The following is an 18,543-nucleotide window of genomic DNA, read 5'->3' as shown; positions in this document are numbered from 1 at the left end:
GAGGGCCTAGGCCTCAGTTGACTGGGGGAGGGGCTAACATCAAGGACCGATGCCTCTTCCCTGCCCTAAAGGGGGCCCCAGCCTGACTCCCATACCCCCTACTCTAACCAGTAGCCCCCATTCCTTTCCCAGAGCTAGGGGTAGGAGCCAGCCAGATGAACACCCGTTCCTGCACTCAGGTCATGGCAGCAAGGAGACGAGCAAATCAGAGTGATCCAGAAAAAGGTATAAGACAAGGGAGAACAGCAGCTGCGGTGTGGGTCACCACCCTTATTTCCCCTGCCCCCGGTGAGGCCCTGTGGGCTAGGGCTCCGGCCCAGGGCTCCTGAGACCTGGTAGTCCCAGCTCAGCCACCTCAAGTGGCATCCACCCGTGGCCTCAGTTTCTCCTATTCTAGAGCTATTTAGACTAAGCTTTTTAGGTCAGGCACCGAGCCTGCTGGTTCATCCTCTCGGTCACTCTTGCTGCCACACTGGGGCCCCAATTTCAGTGACTGTTTCAGCACGCCGTGCAAGGGGCCCCTCCATCGTAGTGACTGTTGAGCAGCATCCAGCGTTGTAGAGTCCAGCCCCTCTGGGAGGGGCTGCAGGGTCACTCATGCCATAAACATGTAGAGCTCCTAGCACAAAGGGACCCCGTACCCCACCCGGAGCCCCCCAGCCGCTGCTGCTCTGTAGCTGGACAACACCTTGCACAACGGGCTGCCACGAGTGTGCTAATTCCCTCATAACGCATTCCCTCCCCCTCCCCTCCCTTTCAGAGAATTGCCCCGGACAAAAACCAGAGATACTCGCCTCCAGCCTGTTATATTTCTTCCAAAAAACAAAGTTAAAAAGAGAGACACCGATTCAGCCCACATGTTTGCTCCCACAAAACGTCCCTCTACCCTGCCTTTCGCCAGCCCGCTCCCTGCCTCTCCCCTCAGGCACAAGCCAAGGGAGATTTCAACACGAGCACTGAGAAATCGATGCACCAGCCATTCTGCATTCATCTCATGCACACACCCGCTAATTTATACAGGTAACAAGGGTGTCTCTCTCTCTCTCTCTCTCACACACACACACACACACACACACACACACACACACTTTATACAGAGAACAGGGCTAGGGCTCCCCACACAATTCGCACCCCTCCCCAGACACCCTCAGAGCTCCCAAGCCTGTGTGGAGCTCAGGTGTGGGTCCCCGTGGGAACAGAAAGATGCTTGGCTCTGCCCAGCTTCTTGGCAGCTGGGAGGTGGAAGGGCCCAGTCCCGCTGAGCAGGGGAGCTAGAGTGAAAGCCCCAGAAGTTCCCCGATGCTTCCCGGCGTGGCAGGGCTCCGGGCGAGGGGGGAGTCTGTGGGGAAGAGGCTCATGTGCTAGACATGATGCCGCTTTTCTCGCTCTTCACCTTTAGGAACTCCGCCATGCTGGAGAAGTATTTCTGATTGGCCTCCGCCACCTTCTTCTCTGCTGCTTGTGGGTTAACTATCTCCAGACCCTGAGACAGAGAGATAGGGGACTTGGATTTGCCATGCACGCCTGATCCCGAGGCATGGGGGGCGTTTATACAGGGACCCTTTGCCCAGTGTTGGGGTGGGAGGCTTTTAACAGCTGCACTGCATGTCAGTTTAGGACAGGAAGGGGTCCTTATGGGAGACATCAGTAAAGAATTCTCCAGCTGGGACAAGAGCTGAAAGATCCCTTGTCTGCCACCTGCCTGTAGCCAGCTGCCTCAGGAAGGGGCCAGAAACGCCCCACACCCACTTGAGGGAAATTTCCTACCCCTCATTCATGCAGGGCTATTCAGGGCAGGAGAGGGTCAAAGGCCACATCAATATCACCTCCCCAACTGCTCTTGGAGGTGCCGCATCCTTCACGAGCCCAGATCTCTGGCAGCCATGGGGCTTACCTGGAGTGGAGTGAAGGCCACGCTGGAGGCTGTGCCTGAGGAGCGGTCCCGGATTGTTGATTTCCCGCCATACACCATGCTCTGCTTCTGGAGCGTGCGCTGGGCGGGGACAGAGGGACGCGGGGTTAGCATAAGGATGGTACAGGGGGGACGACTTAGACTGGGAAGGGGAATGCCAGCAGGGAGCGGGGCTGCGATCGGAATCATGGCTTTGTTTCAAACACAGTTCGAGTCTGCAGGGAACCTGAGCCATCGCTCAGAGTGGGGAGCTCTCAGTGGGCAAGTACTGGGGGGAGCCCGACTGCCTCTGTGGTGGGGAAAGGGAACCCCATTGCTCCTTAGAGGAGGGGGTCTCTACTGGTCCCTCATGGGAGGAAGGGCTCTGATGTGCCATGCTTGCTTGGCACAGAGAGTGGCTGCCACTGAGATGGGGCGATGGGATCAGCTCCAGTGTCATGGCACTATGGGACCCCAAGGCATGAGGGGGGACCCGGCCCGCATGACTCCATCCCATCTCTCTCACCACCTACCTGTAAGGTCTTTGAGATCCTGGCTTTGGTAGCCTCGTTGACCTGCGTCTGCCGCACCCGGCCGCTGCCCGACTTTCCCAGGTGGCCCAGGCTGAAGCCCAAGTCCTCTTGGTAGGCGTCTTCCTCGATCTGCGGTGGCAGGGGCAGATTCCAGGAGTCACACGGGGAAGGCGAGTGGTGAGAGCTCAAAGCACCCTAGAGACTGGCCCTGACTAGCACCAAGTACCTGCTTTGGAGTGGGGGGGTACAAGTTCTATTTTGGGGTGGGGGTAGGGAACAACTTGCACATCTCTAGGCGAGTGTTGGTCTGCACAGAGTGCGGCTCTGGATTAACTCCAAAATCAGCATCCACAAGGAATTCACCAGGGGCAGCTGCCAGCTCACCCCCGACCTTCATTCACACTCTGCTTCATGCATAGACCAGCCTGAACAACCACAACTGGGGGAAAAGAACCCAGGAGTCCTGGCTCCCAGCCCCCACTGCTCTAACCACTAGCCCCCACTCCCCTCCCAGAGCCAGGGATAGAATCTCTGTGGGGAGGGGGACGAAGGTTGGAGGCTGCTCACCTCCCCGAAGCTCATCCTGTTGGCCTGTTTCCGGATCTCCGTGAGCCCCAGTCGCTCCTTCATCTTCCGATACCTGGGAGGGAACGGCAAGTGGATTGGTGCTGGACTGACCATGGCACCCAGTGCTCATGGTGGGGGGGGGGGGGGGGGGGAATGTGTGTGTGGTTGAATTATGGGACTGGGACACCTGGGTTCTACTCCCAGCTCTGGGAAGAGACTGGGGTGCCCTCTAGAGGGGAAAGGCCCCAGGGCCCCATTCCCTGCCCCTCTGAGCCAGCCAGCGCCTGCCCTGGTGCCAAATGGGAGCCAGCACCCCCTAGCATGGGGGGGCTCTGTGCCCCATTATCCACGCCCCTCAGCCAGCCCCCCTGCTGGTGCCAGATGGGAGCCAGAGCCCCCTGAAGGCCCCCACTCAATCCCCTCTCACCTGCGGCCTCCTCGTTTCTTTCTCTGCCCATCCAGGGGGGCCGGCAGGGGCTTCACCTGCTTCACGGGGGGAGGCTCCTGCCATTTGTCAAACTTCCGTTCAATCTCCTCCTTGAGTTCGTAGCCCACCTGCCAGGGGAGGGGAGACACTGAGGACTAGCCAGGCAGTCGCCACGCCCCCCTGCGCACAGGGAGGGCACAGCTAGGGGGCCAGATCACACACACGAAGGGGGCTGCTCTTACCCCTAGACCCCATTCTCCTCCCAGAGCCAGGGAGAGAACCCAGAAGTCCCAGCTTCCAGCCCCCCTGCTCTTACCCCTAAACCCCACTCCTCATTTTTGATACCCACCTTCCCCTCTGGGCTCTCATGGAAGCTGTCAACCCGAGCCGCCAGTGTGCACTTTGCAGCAACAAGACGAGCCGCCTTCCTCCGCAGGTCCTGTTGGGGAGACAGGTGTCAAGGTGCTGGGAGACAGAGCCTGGGGGACGAAGCACAGGGGCATCGGGATGCGGGGAGGATGGGCAGAGCAGGGAGATGCAGACGAGCGTCAGGGCGCTGGGACCTGGTGTGTGTGAGAGCGCAGAGAAATATCGGGGCGCTGGGATCCAGGGGACAAAGCGGGGAGATGCAGAGGAGCTTTGGGGCCCTGGCATCAGAGTGTGGGGGGAGAAGGGAACCAGATGGTGAGCCAGGTGTCAGGGGCTGAGATATGGGGGAACAGAGTGGGTCAGATGCAAATGAGCATCAGGGTGGAAGGGGACAACAGATGGGGAAACAAGGTTGTCAGGATGCGGGGATCTGGGGAAGGGGGGAGCGATGGGAAGACAGGTGTCAGGGCACTGGGTGGGAGGGGAGAGCTCAGAGGCACTGAGAAACGTCGGGGTGTGGGATCCAGAGGGACAGAGTAGAGGGGCATCGGGGCGCTGGGGGTGGGGGGAAGAGCTTGGGGCACTGAGAAACATTGGGGTGCAGGAGGGGATAGAGTGGAGGGGCGTCGGCTGGGAAGAGCTCAGACGCACTGAGAAGCGTTGGGGTGTGGGATCCGGGGGGGGGGACGGGGACAGAGCGGGGAGGTGCAGAGGAGCCTTGGGGGCCCTGGGACCGGGAAGGGGGGAGAAGAGGAGGAGAAGGGGACCAGATGGGGAGTCAGGGGTTGAGATATAGGGGAACAGAGCAGGAAAATGCAGATGACCATCAGGGTCCTAAGATGGGGGGTGGGGGTGGGGTGGGGGAATAGATGGGGAGACAAGGTTGTCATGATACTAGGATCAGGATGCTGGGAGGGGGCGGGAAGAACTCTGAGCACTGAGAAACGTTGGGGTGCGGGGTATGGGGGAACAGAGCGGAGGGGAGGCGGGGGGAAGCCAGGTGTGGGGGGGAGGGGGGACTAGAGCGGACAGGCGATGCGGCGCTGGGACCTGAGGGGACAGAGGGTCCGTACCGGGGGCAGTGACTGCACGATGTCGCTGTGGTAGATGTACCCCGTGTGGGGCAGCACCGAGGTGCTGGAGAAGCCGGACAGGGTCTTGCGCTGGGCTCCCAGGAGCATGATGTTACAGGCCGGCATCTTTGAGAGGTTGGTGAGGCCGCCAGCGATGCCTGCGGGATGGACGGGCAGCGTTAGACACCCGCTGTCTGCCTGGGCTGGATAGGAGCCGGCGCTCCCTAGCAGGGAGAGGCCCCGCCCCCCCTGCCCTGCCCCAGAGCCCCTCACCCATGATCTTGGCAGCAGTGGAAGCGCCGACGATGATGGACAGGTTGGGGGCGATGAAGGACATGCGGGACTCTACGTACTCGTAGATGCGGTGCTTTGATTGGTTGAGCTCCAGGGCCATGTCACAGGCTTCCTCGATGCGTTCCAGCTCCTCCTCCGTCAGCTGCTGCCTGCATTGGTGGGGGGGGTGGAGAATGACGGGTGACCCTCATGCCCCGGCCTGGGCTCCGACAGGGGCCCCCAGACGCAGGGCAGGTGATTCCATGTCTCAAATGGGCCCAGCCCAAGCCCCCCCCACACATGTGCCTCCCACTGAGATGCAGCTGCTTCTGGGGCGGAGCATACAAAGAGGCTGGAAAAGGGAAAGGCAGGCCAAGGTTCCTCCTGCCAGATCTCACAAGCAGCCCCCTGGGATCTCTTATGCCTGGGCAGGCTCAGGGGCAGCAGTGACTGGAGCCACTGAAAGCTAGAGCCAGGGATAGAACCCAGGAGTCCTGCCTCTCCCCGCCCTCCAGCTCAGGGGTCAGGTCCCTGCGAATGGGAAACGGAGCACTGGGAGGGGCAGCCGGGAACAGAAGACAGGAAGGAAGGAGGGGCCCAGTGCTCCACTGCCCACACAGGAGGCAAGATCTGCTGCAGGCCTCCCCACTACAGTGGCAGGTGGGGGAAACTGGGGATGGGGGCTCCTGCGGACTGGTGTCCCGCCCCTCCCCCATGGCAGGGCAGGGATCAGAGGGGTGGGGGGCCGCAGCCCAGCGTACCCTTGTGTGGTGGAGGCCGTGACGCTCACCACCATGATGGTGGCGTTAGTCAGGATCTGTTGCACGTTCTCGTTGTTCTTGCACTTGTCCAGGCTGTTGCCCAGCTCCTGCACAGGGACGACACAGACAAACACGGTGTGTGAGAGTGAGATAGCTGGGCTGGGACAGACACACGGACACAGCCCTGGTGCTGCTCAGCCTAGCCCCAGCCCCAAGGGCACCGTAAGGCGGGGCGGGGGGGAGGGGGGAGAGGAGAGAAGAGAACAGAAGATGGCAGGTCGCCAGCCAGAGCCTGCTGCCCCTGCCCAACCCTGGCTACCCCCCACATCACCCAGACCCCTGGTGCCCCCCTCAGTTTGCCCCCATGTCTGGCTTTTCAGTGCCCAACCTCCCTCACCTGGACCCTCAGTGCCCACCCCCCATCACCACCCAGATCCTCAATGCCCACCCCACCTGGCTTTCCCCCAACCCCTCCACCATCTGGGCCTTCAGTGCCCACCCTCTGGCAGCCAGACCCTCTGTCCTGCCGCCACTTAACTCCAGCAACACAGAAGTCTGGGTCACCCCAAGCTCCTGGATGTTCACTGTTTGCTTCCCACCCCCCTGCCCAACCCCTTCAGTTCCTGCCCTTCACCCCCCACCCTATGCCCAGCCCCAGCACCTTATCTGCCCTCCCCTCCACCCAGCACTGCCCATCACTTGTCCCTCCTACCCCACAGATAGCAGCAGCAGGCGGGAACAGCGCACACCTTGACCGTGCGGATGTAATCCAGAGCGTTGGGAACCAGGGACTCCAGCTCGGGGAATCGCTTGGAGTATTTATCCCGGATGAATTTGTGGATGATATCTGATAGGACACAAAGGGGGAGGGGAAGGGACGATACCCCTGTTAGTAACTAGGGAGCAGACCCGGAAATCATCTGGGGGCCCTCTGTCTTCTGTCACAGAAGCCCCCAGACCACACCAGAGCAGCTACGTGTCCCCAGCCAGGCCCTGTACGGTTGCACATAGACAAGAGCTGGGGATTACCCCGCCTAGCTCTTTCACAAACTCAATCTCACAGCCCTTAAAGAAGGGCAGAGCAGTTCCCATTTTCACAGATGGGGAAACTGAGGCACAGAGAGAGGGAAACGGTCACCCAGCAGTCCAGCTGGGAATAAACCCAGCTCCCAAGTCTGCGGTGCTCTAACCACAAGGCCACACAACCTCCCTTTCCTTCTGAATTAACCCTTCTGCTTCCCCTTCTCTGCTCTCGCAAGCGGAAGGTCCCAAATCAGAAGCTTTGGTTACTCAGTCTGACTCAGAGCAAGGAGAGTCTGTTTGCCCGACTGTGTGCCGGGGACCTCCTCCAGCCACGGACACGGCAGAGAGCAGAGCTGCGTATGCCAGGAGCGCATCCCTGCTGGGGCGGGTGCTCTGTATGCTCACAGAAGGGGCCCCCGGGATCGTCTGATGTGACCTCCTGCACAAGGCAAGCCAGAGAACTTCCCTGACTTCGCCATGGAGAGCCTTGGGGGAGCACAAGCCAAAGAAGATGGAGCCTGTCCCTCGCACGGCACCTCCTGTACCCCCAACACACGCTCTGCGCTCCCACCCCACAAGCTTCTCTTTTAGCAATGCTCGCCACAAGGCGGGCCACTCACTCAATTCATTCTCGATCTCCACCGTCAGATTGTTGGCATCGACGATGACTCGGTACTCCGGAGCCGCTTCCACCGGCCCCATCACTGCGGAGAGAACGCACATAAGGATCTCCCTGGGGCTGCCTGGGGCGCTAGGGGGTGCAGTGCTGCAGGGAGCAGGGTTCAGTACGGGGTGCTCTCCCCTAGGAGTCAGGGCTGGTCCCAATACCCTGTATGGCAGTAAGGGGCGCCGTGCTGCAGGGAGCAAGGTGGGGGCTCAGTAGGGGGTGCTCTCCCCACACAGACAGTGCTGACCCCAGTGCTAGGAGGTGCTCGATGCTGGTGGTACCACCTTTGCAGTCAGAGCAGAGAGGTTAGCTTCGCTCCCACCCCCCCCGGTACCTTCTGTGGCTTTCGACTGTTTGCTGATATACTCCTCAATCTTCACCATGATCTCCGCAAACTGCCAAGAGAAAACACAGCAGGCTCTTCTGTACTTGGAAAAGGTGAAGTGAGTGGGGGAAAGGGAGGCAGCAGGGGGTGCTCTCCCCTCTGAGTCAGGGCTGACCCCAATGCCCCAGCATGGCATTAGAGAAAAGAGGCCCCATGTTTATTCACCGCCCCCAAGCCAGCCAGCCTGTCCCCGACCCGGGGCCAGATTGGAGCCAGCACCCCTTAGAAGAGAGAGGCCCCATGCCCCACCCCCAAGCCAGCCAGTCCCTGCCCGGGGACTGGATGGGGACCAGTGCTCCCCTAGAGGGGAAAGGTCCCATCTCTCACCATCTTGCTGTCCCATAGCTTGGCGATGCTCTTGACGGAGTCGACGCTGAGGTCCAGCTGCATTTCCTCCTGCACATCCTCAATGGCCGGCTCATCTTCCTCATCCACAAAGTTCTCCTCCTCCTCCGCCGCCTCCTCCAGGTCGGCCAGCAGCTCGTCCGCCAGAGACATCCTTCAGGTCTGGGGCAGCGCGGGGAGAGCAGGGAGCGGAGGTGAGCAGAGCCTGGAGCGGGGGAGGCTTCACCACACACCCCACCCAGACACCTTCTGCCCTCGGGGTTACCCCACCCCACTGGCCACCTATCGACCCCACCCAGGGCCCCGGCAGGGCTGGAGTCAAGCCTCCTTTTGTGAGCCCACCTCTCCCCCTGCCCCCCAACCCCTCCTCCCTGCCTGCAACCCCATCCCCCCCATGGGCCCCACCTCCCCCCAACCCGCCCCCAACCCCTGCCCAACCTCTGCTCTCCCGTATCTGTGCCCCACTGCACCCCCACCCCCATCCAGCCCCTCTTCACTGTATCTGTGCCCCACTGCACTCCCACCCCTGCAACCCCACCCACCTCCCTCCCCATGGGCCCCACCTCCCCCTGCCTGCCCCACCTCTCCTCCCTCGTATCTGTGCCCCACTGCACCCCAACCCGCACCCCCACTTCACTGTATCTGTGCCCCACTGCACCCCTGCCCCCTGCAACCCCACCCGCCTCCCTCCCCATGGGCCCCACCTCCCTCTGCCTGCCCCACCTCTCCTCCCCCATATCTGTGCCCCACTGCACCCCCACCCAGCCCCCCTTCACTGTATCTGTGCCCCACTGCACCCCTGCCCCCTGCAACCCCACCAGCCTCCCTCCCCATGGGCCCCACCTCCCTCTGCCTGCCCCACCTCTCCTCCCCCGTATCTGTGCCCCACTGCACCCCCACCCCCATCCAGCCCCTCTTCACTGTATCTGTGCCCCACTGCACCCCCACCCAGCCCCTCTTCACTGTATCTGTGCCCCACTGCACCCCCACCCAGCCCCTCTTCACTGTATCTGTGCCCCACTGCACTTCCATCCCTGCAACCCCACCCGCCTCCCTCCCCATGGGCCCCACCTCCCTCTGCCTGCCCCACCTCTCCTCCCTCGTATCTGTGCCCCACTGCACCCCAACCCGCACCCCCACTTCACTGTATCTGTGCCCCACTGCACCCCTGCCCCCTGCAACCCCACCCGCCTCCCTCCCCATGGGCCCCACCTCCCCCTGCCTGCCCCACCTCTCCTCCCTCGTATCTGCGTCCCACTGCCCCCCCGCCCCCGCGCGCTGCCCGTTACCTGCTCGCGCCCCTCCCACTCCCCGGTCTCCGCGCTCGGCGCGTCACGTCCCCGCTTCCGGCCCGCGCCGCTGGCGTCACCCCGGTCCCGTTAACGAGCCCGCCTCGCGCTACCTCCGCCCGCCCCCTTCGTGGCGTCATCAGCGCGCGTCCGGCTTGGCCCCGCCCCCCTGCGGGACGGGACGTCGCCCGCAGGCAGGAGTCGGGGAACGGGGCCCGGGGGGGGATCCCCGTGGGCGGGGGACGGGGTCGAAGCGAGGGGGGGTGTAAAGCGGGGGGGGGATCCCTGTGGGCCGGGGGGGGGGGGCGCGAAGCGAGGGGGGATCCCTGTGGGCCGGGGAGGGGGGGTGTGGGAAGCGAGGGGGGGGATCCCCGTGGGCGGGGGAGGGGGGTGTGGGAAGCGAGGGGGGGGATCCCCGTGGGCGGGAGGGGGTGTGTGAAGCGGGGGGGGATCCCCGTGGGCCGGGGAGGGGGGGCGCGAAGCGAGGGGGGGATCCCCGTGGGCCGGGGAGGGGGTGTGTGGGAAGCGAGGGGGGGGATCCCCGTGGGCGGGGGGGGTATTGGCAGCAGGAGGGGTCAGTCCCTGTAAGGGGGGTCATGTCCCTGGTGGGGGGCGTTAGCAGAAGGGGAAGATGGGTCCGTGTAAGGTGGGGGGTGTTAACAGCAGAGAAGTGTGTGTGTGTGTGTGGTGGGGGGTCGCAGCTTAGCGCTTGGTGGGGGAGACCCCGTTTTCCCCATTTCCCTCTCCCCATCTCATCACTGCCCTCACCCCCCACCCCCTGCAGCGCCATGGCCGGGGTGGGCTTCGAGGAGTTCTCGGTGCCCCCGGGCTCGGAGCTGGCGCTGCCCCCGCTCTTCGGGGGGAACATCCTGGAGAGCGAGCTGGAGACGGAGGTGGAGTTCGTGGACGGGGGGCTGAGCGGGGACAACCTGCAGGACGAGGAGGAGGAGGAGAGCCAGCAGCGGCAGCGTGAGCTGGGCCGCCGGAAGATTCAGGCCCTGGCCCGGCGCTGCAAGGAGATCGAGCAGGTGGGGAGGGGGCGCTGCGGGGGCTGGAGCTGGACACAGGGCTGGGGACCAAAGCTGGCCCCACCCCCTGAGCCACTCCCCCCGCCACTGGCCACAGCCTGGCTCCGCCCCCTGAGCCACTTCCCCCCGCCACTGGCCACAGCCTGGCTCCGCCCCCTGAGCCATTCCCCCCTGCCACTGGCCACAGCCTGGCTCCGCCCCCTGAGCCACTCCCTCCATTGGCCATGGCCTGGCTGTGCCCCCTAACTCACTCCCTCCATTGGCCACGGCCTGGCCCTGCCCTGTAAACCACCAGCCCCCCTGGTCCATAGTGCCCCAAGCCATGGCCCAGCCCTTCTACCTAAGTCATCACCCCACATGTGCCCAGCCCCATCCCACCCCACTTCCTTCACAACCACCAGTCCCTGCCCCACCAACCCAGGGTACCCACTGTCCCCCTTCAGTAGGCCTTGGGCCCTGCCCCCTCACCTGCCCCACCCCCAGCATTCCGGTCGCCTGCAGACGCTCGTGTGCTGCATCTGGCCAGCCAGTCTGCTCTCACCGGCCCTGATTACAACCCAGAGTGCCCCCTGATGCATCCCCAATCCCAGCTGCGCTGCCCTCTCCTGGCCAGAAACACTCCCTCCGCTATTCCTTTAAGGGAACAACATACACCAGCTCACGGTGCTAAGTGAAGTTACCAGATGCTTTATCTTATGCACCCTGGAGTAGATGAAACAAGTTTATTAACTATGAGGAGAGAGCGATTTGAAGGGATCAAAATGCTCTCTAGTGCCTGCTTCAGCTAGGTTAGATTCAAAGCAAAGTCTCTCCCCGTGTGCTTCCAGCTGACCGAATTCTGTAGGCCAAGACCCCCACCGCCGAATGCAGGGCTGGTTTTCTTTGTCCTCTCAGGTGCGGCGAATGCGATGGGCAGGGAGAGAGGGAGCTCCCATGGGGTCTTTGTCCCTCCTTTGTATAGTGTCAGCCCCCATTTGACAAACCTTTCCAGCTGAGAGCCGAGGGGGCTGGTGGAGGAAGGAGACCTCACATTGTTTCTTTGCTAAGGCCACGTTTACGCTACACAGTCATGTTGGCATGCGGTCGCTGTGGTTATTCAAGTGTGCGTGCCCGCAAACAATTGGTGCCTCGGGGTGTGTCGATTGTACCGGCAGTGTGGGATGGCTCCTGAAAGCCACCGGTCGACAGAAATGTCACGGCGTCTGTGCCGATGCTGCATCTACCTAACTACGTCGTGCAGGACTGTCAGCCGCTCGGAGAGGTGGCGCTACCAAACCGGTGCAGACACGCGCTTACACACCCCTGAGCGATGTAGTTATACTGATATAGGTCTATAGTGTAGACCCGGCCTTTGTCTCTGCTCCCCTTTCTTGCTCAAGACTGGCTGCTTGCTCGGTGCTGGCCCATCGGCTTCGTTGCCACCGGGCTGGGCCTCCCTTGTCTTTGAGAAACCGGCCTAGCCACTCCCCAGACTTAGCTGGGAAATGCGTCCGTCGGGATCTCAGCTCGTTACACGTAATGCTGCTAGATGCCTTTTGCCATGATATCACTGCTTCGCAAGCAGACAGTTTTCAGCTCCCCAGCTATGCCTTGTACAAAGCTTATTACACCAGGGTGGAGGGCAGTGATATGCCAGCCTCAGGGGTTCAGGAGCCTAATCAGTGATCTCCGGAGCCGAAAGAACCACACTTGTGTGAATTCCTTGTTCCACTGACTGTACGACGGTATGTTTTATAGATAATTCTCACAGCAAAGAAGTTAATAACTTAGGTCAAGTATCAGGGGGTAGCCGTGTTAGTCTGTATCCACAAAAAGGAGGAGTCCGGTAGCACCTTAAAGACTAACAGATTTATTTGGGCATAAGCTTTCGTGGGTAAAAAACCCACTTTGTCAGATGCATACCTCTGAAGAACTTAGGGCAAGTTAATCACTGGTTAATAACACAGCGAAAGCAGCCTGGTTAACCAGTCTCCGTTCGGAACCATTCCTTACATCCCTGTTTTCATCTCATGCTGCAAAGGAGACACACTAAAGCAGCTCTCAAGCTTTGGTCTGAGTCTCACAGGTGTGGGGTGTGAACACAGGGGTGCACTGCGGAACACTCGACCCCTGGACCCCCCACAGGACGCATCTAATGCAGGGGGCGACCCCTTGGCTTGGGCAGAGGCGGGAGGTGCTGGGGGAGAAGGCTCCAGCCTGGGTGAGTTACCGGCCTGATGCGTCTGTGTCCCCGGCTCCAGGTCAACGAGAGGGTGTTGAACCGACTCCACCACGTGCAGAAGATCACACGGCGGCTCAAGCAGGAGAGGAGGTAAGAGCTCGGGGACGGGAGCTGGGCCCAGCGCGACAGCCTCAGCAACTCCCTGTCCAGGGAGCACCCAGCCCAGTGGGGCCCTGATCTCACTGACATTGTGTCTGGGCAGCACCCAGCCCGACAGGGCCCCAGTTTCATTTACTCTGCGGCCAGGCAGCGCCTGGCATGATGGGAGCCTAATCTCAGTGAGTCTGGGAAGTGCCCGGTGCGACGGGGCCGCGATCTCTGTGAGTCTGGGTCTGGGCAGCGCCTGGCATGATGGGGCCCCAATTGCGGTGAGTCTGGGTCCGGGCAGTGCCCATCCCCAAGGGGCCCTGATGTCAGAATGTGTCTCTCTTTGTCCCCCCTACAGATTCCTTATGAGGGTCCTGGATTCCTATGGGGATGACTATAGACAGAGCCAGCTCACCATTGTCCTAGAGGTAGGAACCCCTCTCCCCACTAGGGGGTCCCTCCTTGGAGTGGGGCAGATTCTGTTTTGGAGCTGTCAAGAGAATTCAGCCCTTTACTGTGGCCCTGCTCGACTCCGGAGAGCCCTGGGTGGGAGCCCACTGAATGGCTCTGTCCCCCCTCCCTCCGTCCCCAGGACGAAGGCAGCCCCAGCACAGAAGCCCCCACCCCAGGAAATACCGAGAACGAACCTCCAGAGAAGGAGACCCCGCGGCGCTTCCCTGGCCCCCCACCAGCTGGTCCAGAGCCCAAGAGCCCATCCCAGGCAGAGACCCCCACGGGGAAGAAGCGTCGCCGGCATGGGCGTGAGGACAAGGAGCAGAGGGGCAGGCGGCTGGCCCCTGCCCTCCTCCCCATGGATGACTTCCCTGCACAGGTACCAGTCACTCCCCTTGCTCCTGGTGGGTAGCTAGATGGGGCTGATGTGGGTGAGGGGCAGGATACCAGGCTAGATGGGCCCATGGGGCTGATGTGGGTGAGGGGCAGGATACCAGGCTAGATGGGCTCGGGGCTTGTGGGTCTGACCCTTTTCTTCCCCCCTCCAGCTCAAAGAAGAGGACGAGTTCCCCTGTGACCAGGACACCGTGCTTGGCTCCAGCTGGCCCCAGCCCCGGGACAAACTCCTCCATTACCCCAAGTTCTCCAGCCCCGGGGCCTGCGCTGATTTCGACTGAACCCTTCTGAAACTGACCAGGCCCCTGGCTCCAGCCCTCAAGGGGTTAAACCAGGAGGGGTGCGGTCCCTCCCTGTGGACTGGAGGGGTTAACCCCCTGTACACCAGGCCCCTGTGCTGTGGGACCGACAGCTAAGCGGGGACAGGGTGGGGAGCCTCCAGCTGGCTGGGAGAAGGAGGTTTCCCAGGGTGGGTAAAACTCCTGCCGGAATCTTTCAGGGTTAAAAGCCCCGCAGAGCAGGGCAGGTCTCGTGATGAGGAAACAGAGACGTTGGTCTGGGCCAAAGCGCACAAACACTGAGTGAACTCCGCTGTACTGAGTTAGAGCAGGGGGTCGGGATGTCTGGGTTCTGTCCCGGGGGGGGGGGGCAGTGGGGTTTAGTGGTTAGAGCAGGGAGGGCTGGGATATAGGACAGTTGGGTTCTCTCCCTGACTCCGGGAGGGGAGTGGGGTCTAGTCTTTGTTTGCTGTTTGCACAGCCCCCTGGTCCCTGCGTTGATGGGACCATTGTTGCTACCCCCCTAATGAATAATAAATGGAGTCAGGGATGCCTGTGTTCTAGTCCCTGATTCTCTACTGGGCCCCCCGGCCTGTGTCTCCCCCATGTCTCCCCTCACACTACGTGATCTGTGGGTAGGTGGAGCGAGTGAGCACTGGGACAGGGCACTGCCTCTCCCCCCAGGTGTAGATGGTCCCCTTGGTCAGTGCAATTCCCATGTCCTCCTGTAGAGGGCAGCAGCTGTGCACGCTCCAGGTCTCCCCCTCCAGCAGGGGCAGGGACACACAAAGAGCCAGCAGGGCTCCATCCCTCCAGTAGGGGGCACCAGTGACACTAACACAGAGGCAGCATAGCCCTCTCCCTCCAGCAGGGGGTGCCAGCTACACACTAACAGCCAGCAGGGGGCGCCAGTGTCACTATCTCACAGAGCCAGCAGGGCTCCATCCCGCCAGTAGGGGGCATCAGGGACAGACTAACACACACACAGGCTGGTTCCGTAAGTCAAAACCTTTATTACATCCATGGGGGGAGGCGGAGAGAACCACACCCCCCTGTAGCCAGCAGGGGGCAGTGCGCTGAGCCAGCCCAGGGGGAAGGCTCCCTCTGCAGCCAGCGCGTCAGGGCCCCGGCCATGTCACAGCTTCTTCAACCAGTCCAGGTTGGGCCCCTCCTTGTCACAGGGGTGGGAGGGGATGTTGGGCATCTTGCCGTCATCTCGCACGGGCACTAGAGAGAGGCGGAGGTGGCTTAGGGGGAGGGGGCTCTCCCCAGGGGACAGTGCAGAGGTGAAGGGGTTAAAGCCACCCCTGCACTGAGTCAGCTGGGGCTCACCCCCCTCCCTCAGGGGTTAGCACCCCATGGCCATCAGCCTAGCTGCTACCCGCTGCCTAAGGTGCACCGTGATGCTGCCATGAGGATTGGCCAGGGGAACCAACCAGCTGAGACTTGATCCAGCTGCCCTGGTGTGGGGAAGAGAGGCCCACAGTAGGGGGCGCTCTCCCCTGGCACTCAGTGCTAGCCCCATTGCTTTGGGGCAGCGCTAGGGGGCGCTGCAGGGCATGGGATGGGGCGTTCTCCCCCAGCAGTCAGTGCATTGCCCCATTGCTCCAGGGCAGCGCTAGGGGGCGCTGTGCTGCAGGGAGTGGGATGGGGCGTTCTCCCCCAGCAGTCAGTGCACTGCCCCATTGCTCCAGGGCAGCGCTAGGGGGCGCTGTAGGGCGTGGGATGGGGCGTTCTCCCCCAGCAGTCAGTGCATTGCCCCAGGGCAGCGCTAGGGGGCGCTGTGCTGCAGGGAGTGGGATGGGGCACAATCCCCCAGCAGTCAGTGCATTGCCCCATTGCTCCAGGGCAGCGCTAGGGGGCGCTGTGCTGCAGGGAGTGGGATGGGGCACAATCCCCCGGCAGTCAGTGCATTGCCCCATTGCCCCAGGGCAGCGCTAGGGGGCGCTGTGCTGCAGGGAGTGGGATGGGGCACAATCCCCTGGCAGTCAGTGCATTGCCCCAGGGCAGCGCTCGGGGGCGCTGTGCTGCAGGGAGTGGGGAGGGTCAGCAGGGGGCGCTCTCCCCTGGCAGTCAGGGCTAGGCCTGATGCCCCAGTGCAGCGCCTGGCACCTCTCTCTCAGCTAGGGATGAGGGGGGCCAGGCCCCGCGGGGGCGGCATGGCCAGGAGCCCTCACCTGGGTAGACGTAGGGCGTCGCTCGGTTGATCATGCCGGAGAACTTCGTGTAGGGGCTGAGCAGGGGCGCCACCGTGGCTGCAGGCAGAGAGACACGGACAGCGTCAGCGCAGCCCCACGGACGCCGGGGCGCGCAGGGGCTCAGTAGGGGGCGCTGGGCTGTGGGGAACAGCGTGTGGGGCTCGGCGGGGGGCGCTCTCCCCTGGCAGTCAGTGCCAGCCCCCTTGCAGCACTAGGGGGCGCTGTGTAAGAGCGGGGCAGGGGGCTCCCCCCGTCCGAGGTGTGGGGGCGACTCACCCAGGATGCCGATGGCGAAGGCCACGGTGATGACGGGCTCCTTGGCCCAGGCGTCCTTCAGGAAGGCGCCGATCTCTGGGGGGGGGGGGGAGAGCGGAGCGTGAAGGGTTAATGTCCCCCCCAGCACAGATCCCCCCTCGCCCCCCCCTGGGGCAGCCCCCCCCAACGCAGATCCCCCCCCAGCTGGGGCAGCCCCTCCACCACAGATCCCCCCTCCCTCCCAGCTGGGGCAGCCCGCCCCCCAAACCAGATCCCCCCTCCCTCCCCAGCTGGGGCAGCCCGCCCCCCCACCGCAGATCCCCCTCCCTCCCAGCTGGGGCAGCCCCCCCATCGCAAATCCCCCTTCCCCCCCAGCTGGGGCAGCCCCCCCACCGCAGATCCCCCTCCCTCCCAGCTGGGGCAGCCCCCCCCCAACGCAAATCCCCCTTCCCCCCCAGCTGGGGCAGCGCCCCCAACGCAGATCCCCCCCCCCAGGTGGGGCACCCCCTGAAGGAGACGCTCACTGCTCAGCGCCGCCATCTTCGCTCCCGCCGCACAGGAAGGAAACCGCGGGCCGGGCCGGGCCGGGCAGCCTGGGACTTGTAGTGCGGGGCGCTGGCCCCGCCCGCCCCCGGGGAGAGAACCCAGGAGTCCTGGCTCCTAGCCCTCCCCCCACCTCCGTAACCGCTAGCCCTGGGACGGGAGCCAGGACTCCTGGGTTCTCCCCCACCCCCACCCCGAAACCTGAACCCCAATAACAGCTCTTGGGGGCATCTGCGCTCCAGACTCCGATTTGAGGGGTGGGGCATGGGGCGGGGGAGGAGGAGCTGAGGCAGTCCTGAGGCCCCCTTTCCCGGTGGGATGGGGGGGCTGGAAGTTTAGGGGGGCTGAGAGGGTCCCAGAAACCCCCAGACCCCACAGCAGAGGCAGCTGAGTGCCCCTGCCAGCCACCCCATCGCCCCACACCACAGAGGGAACCCCCAGGGGACAGCCCCCCCCATCACACATCTGCTTCCTCTGAGTCACCAGGGACTTTCGGGAGGGAGAGAGCACCCACCACACGGCTCGCCTGGGCGTGGTGAACCGCGCTGGGGTGGCCAGGCTCCCTGCCCAGCCGCCTCAGTCCCCAGCACTTGGGAAGTGGGCACAGGACTCCTGGGTTCCCTTCCTGGCTCTGGGGTGGAGATGGCCCCTCTACCACTCTAACCTCCCAGGGCCAGGGAGAGAACCCAGGTGTCCTGGCTCCCAGCCCTCACTGCTCTAACCACTAGACACCACTCCCCTCCCAGGGCCAGGGAGAGAACCCAGGTGTCCTGGCTCCCAGCCCTCCCTGCTCTAATGGCTAGACCCCACTCCCCTCCCAGAGCTGGCTGAATGGCAGGGCTAGTGCAAGGTAGCCTAAGGCTGGTCTTGGTAAGGCATAGCACTGCAGCTCAGGACACCTGGGTCCAATTCCTGGCTCTACCGCTCCTGCCCCCATGCTATGTGGTCTTGGGCAAATCACTGAATCGCTCTGTGCCTCAGTTTCCCCATCTGTGAAATGGGGAGAACAGTCCTTCCTTTGTCTATTTACCTGTGAGCTCTAGGGAGTGTCCCTCACTTTGTGTCCAGCGCCCAGCACGGCAGGGCCTGATCTTGGTCGGGGGGGGGGGGGGCCTGTCTGTGCAGCACCCGGTGCCATGGGACCCCCCATCTCAGTCCGGGGGGGGCGATCTGTGTGTGTGGGGGTGTCTGTGCAGCACACGGCGTGACGTGGTCCTGAGCTCAGTGTGTGTGTGTGTGTGTGTGTGCGGGGGAGGGGGGTCTGTGCAGCGCCCGGCGGGACAGAGCCCAGATCTCAGGGTGTGCGGGGGGGTCTGTGCAGCGCCCTGCACGATGGGGCCCTGAGCTCAGTGGGGGGGGGGGGGGGTCTGTGCAGCGCCCAACGTGATGGGGCCCTGAGCTCAGTGGGGGGGGGGGGGGGTCTGTGCAGCGCCCGGCGTGATGGGGCCCTGAGCTCAGTGTGTGTGTGTGTGCAGGGGGTG

The 18,543-nt window shown here is 63.0% G+C and overlaps 6 protein-coding genes across 14 annotated transcripts in view; 3 read left to right on the top strand and 3 right to left on the bottom strand.

The window, feature by feature from the left end:
• LOC119564877 (immunoglobulin superfamily member 1-like) overlaps positions 1-18,543 on the bottom strand; it is a 967,916-nt gene that overhangs the window by 379,846 nt on the left and 569,527 nt on the right. The window lies entirely within an intron of this gene.
• The window catches only part of LOC119564866 (immunoglobulin superfamily member 1), a 999,687-nt gene that overhangs the window by 622,851 nt on the left and 358,293 nt on the right, over positions 1-18,543 (top strand). The gene's annotated exons all lie outside the window — the stretch shown is intronic.
• LOC119564865 (immunoglobulin superfamily member 1) overlaps positions 1-18,543 on the top strand; it is a 798,058-nt gene that overhangs the window by 563,972 nt on the left and 215,543 nt on the right. The gene's annotated exons all lie outside the window — the stretch shown is intronic.
• PRPF31 (pre-mRNA processing factor 31) lies at positions 791-9,739 on the bottom strand. Of its 2 annotated transcripts, none has more exons than XM_037888278.2 (14): positions 9,604-9,739; positions 8,297-8,476; positions 7,919-7,979; positions 7,538-7,621; positions 6,644-6,741; positions 5,895-6,001; positions 5,134-5,303; positions 4,861-5,018; positions 3,768-3,857; positions 3,419-3,546; positions 2,992-3,064; positions 2,425-2,553; positions 1,895-1,993; positions 791-1,483 (listed from the first exon to the last, which is right to left on the bottom strand). In XM_037888278.2, exons 2-14 carry the CDS (start codon positions 8,465-8,467, stop codon positions 1,355-1,357), a joined length of 1,497 nt encoding a protein of 498 aa, XP_037744206.1. In that variant the 5' UTR covers positions 8,468-8,476; positions 9,604-9,739; the 3' UTR covers positions 791-1,354. The 2 variants fall into 2 exon arrangements, with proteins under 2 accessions (XP_037744206.1, XP_043390598.1); XM_043534663.1 differs by lacking the exon at positions 9,604-9,739 and adding an exon at positions 9,546-9,601.
• TFPT (TCF3 fusion partner) lies at positions 9,730-14,616 on the top strand. Of its 2 annotated transcripts, XM_037888310.2 has the most exons (6): positions 9,730-9,797; positions 10,388-10,631; positions 12,872-12,942; positions 13,298-13,367; positions 13,532-13,771; positions 13,941-14,616. In XM_037888310.2, the coding sequence occupies exons 2-6, from the start codon at positions 10,392-10,394 to the stop codon at positions 14,067-14,069; spliced, it is 750 nt and encodes a 249-aa protein (XP_037744238.1). In that variant the 5' UTR covers positions 9,730-9,797; positions 10,388-10,391; the 3' UTR covers positions 14,070-14,616. The 2 variants fall into 2 exon arrangements, with proteins under 2 accessions (XP_037744238.1, XP_037744237.1); XM_037888309.2 differs by lacking the exon at positions 9,730-9,797 and having other exon boundaries at positions 10,386-10,631.
• NDUFA3 (NADH:ubiquinone oxidoreductase subunit A3) lies at positions 15,060-17,200 on the bottom strand. 2 transcript variants are annotated; one of them, XM_043534690.1, is made up of 5 exons: positions 17,024-17,074; positions 16,913-16,943; positions 16,541-16,615; positions 16,244-16,321; positions 15,060-15,293 (listed from the first exon to the last, which is right to left on the bottom strand). In XM_043534690.1, exons 1-5 carry the CDS (start codon positions 17,057-17,059, stop codon positions 15,202-15,204), a joined length of 312 nt encoding a protein of 103 aa, XP_043390625.1. In that variant the 5' UTR covers positions 17,060-17,074; the 3' UTR covers positions 15,060-15,201. The 2 variants fall into 2 exon arrangements, with proteins under 2 accessions (XP_043390625.1, XP_037744253.1); XM_037888325.2 differs by lacking the exon at positions 16,913-16,943 and having other exon boundaries at positions 17,044-17,200.

This window comes from Chelonia mydas, chromosome 23, assembly GCF_015237465.2.
Source record: "Chelonia mydas isolate rCheMyd1 chromosome 23, rCheMyd1.pri.v2, whole genome shotgun sequence".
NCBI classification, from domain to species: domain Eukaryota; kingdom Metazoa; phylum Chordata; order Testudines; family Cheloniidae; genus Chelonia; species Chelonia mydas.
Note: the sequence above shows the minus strand (reverse complement) of the source record. Positions and strands in the feature narration are given on the sequence as shown.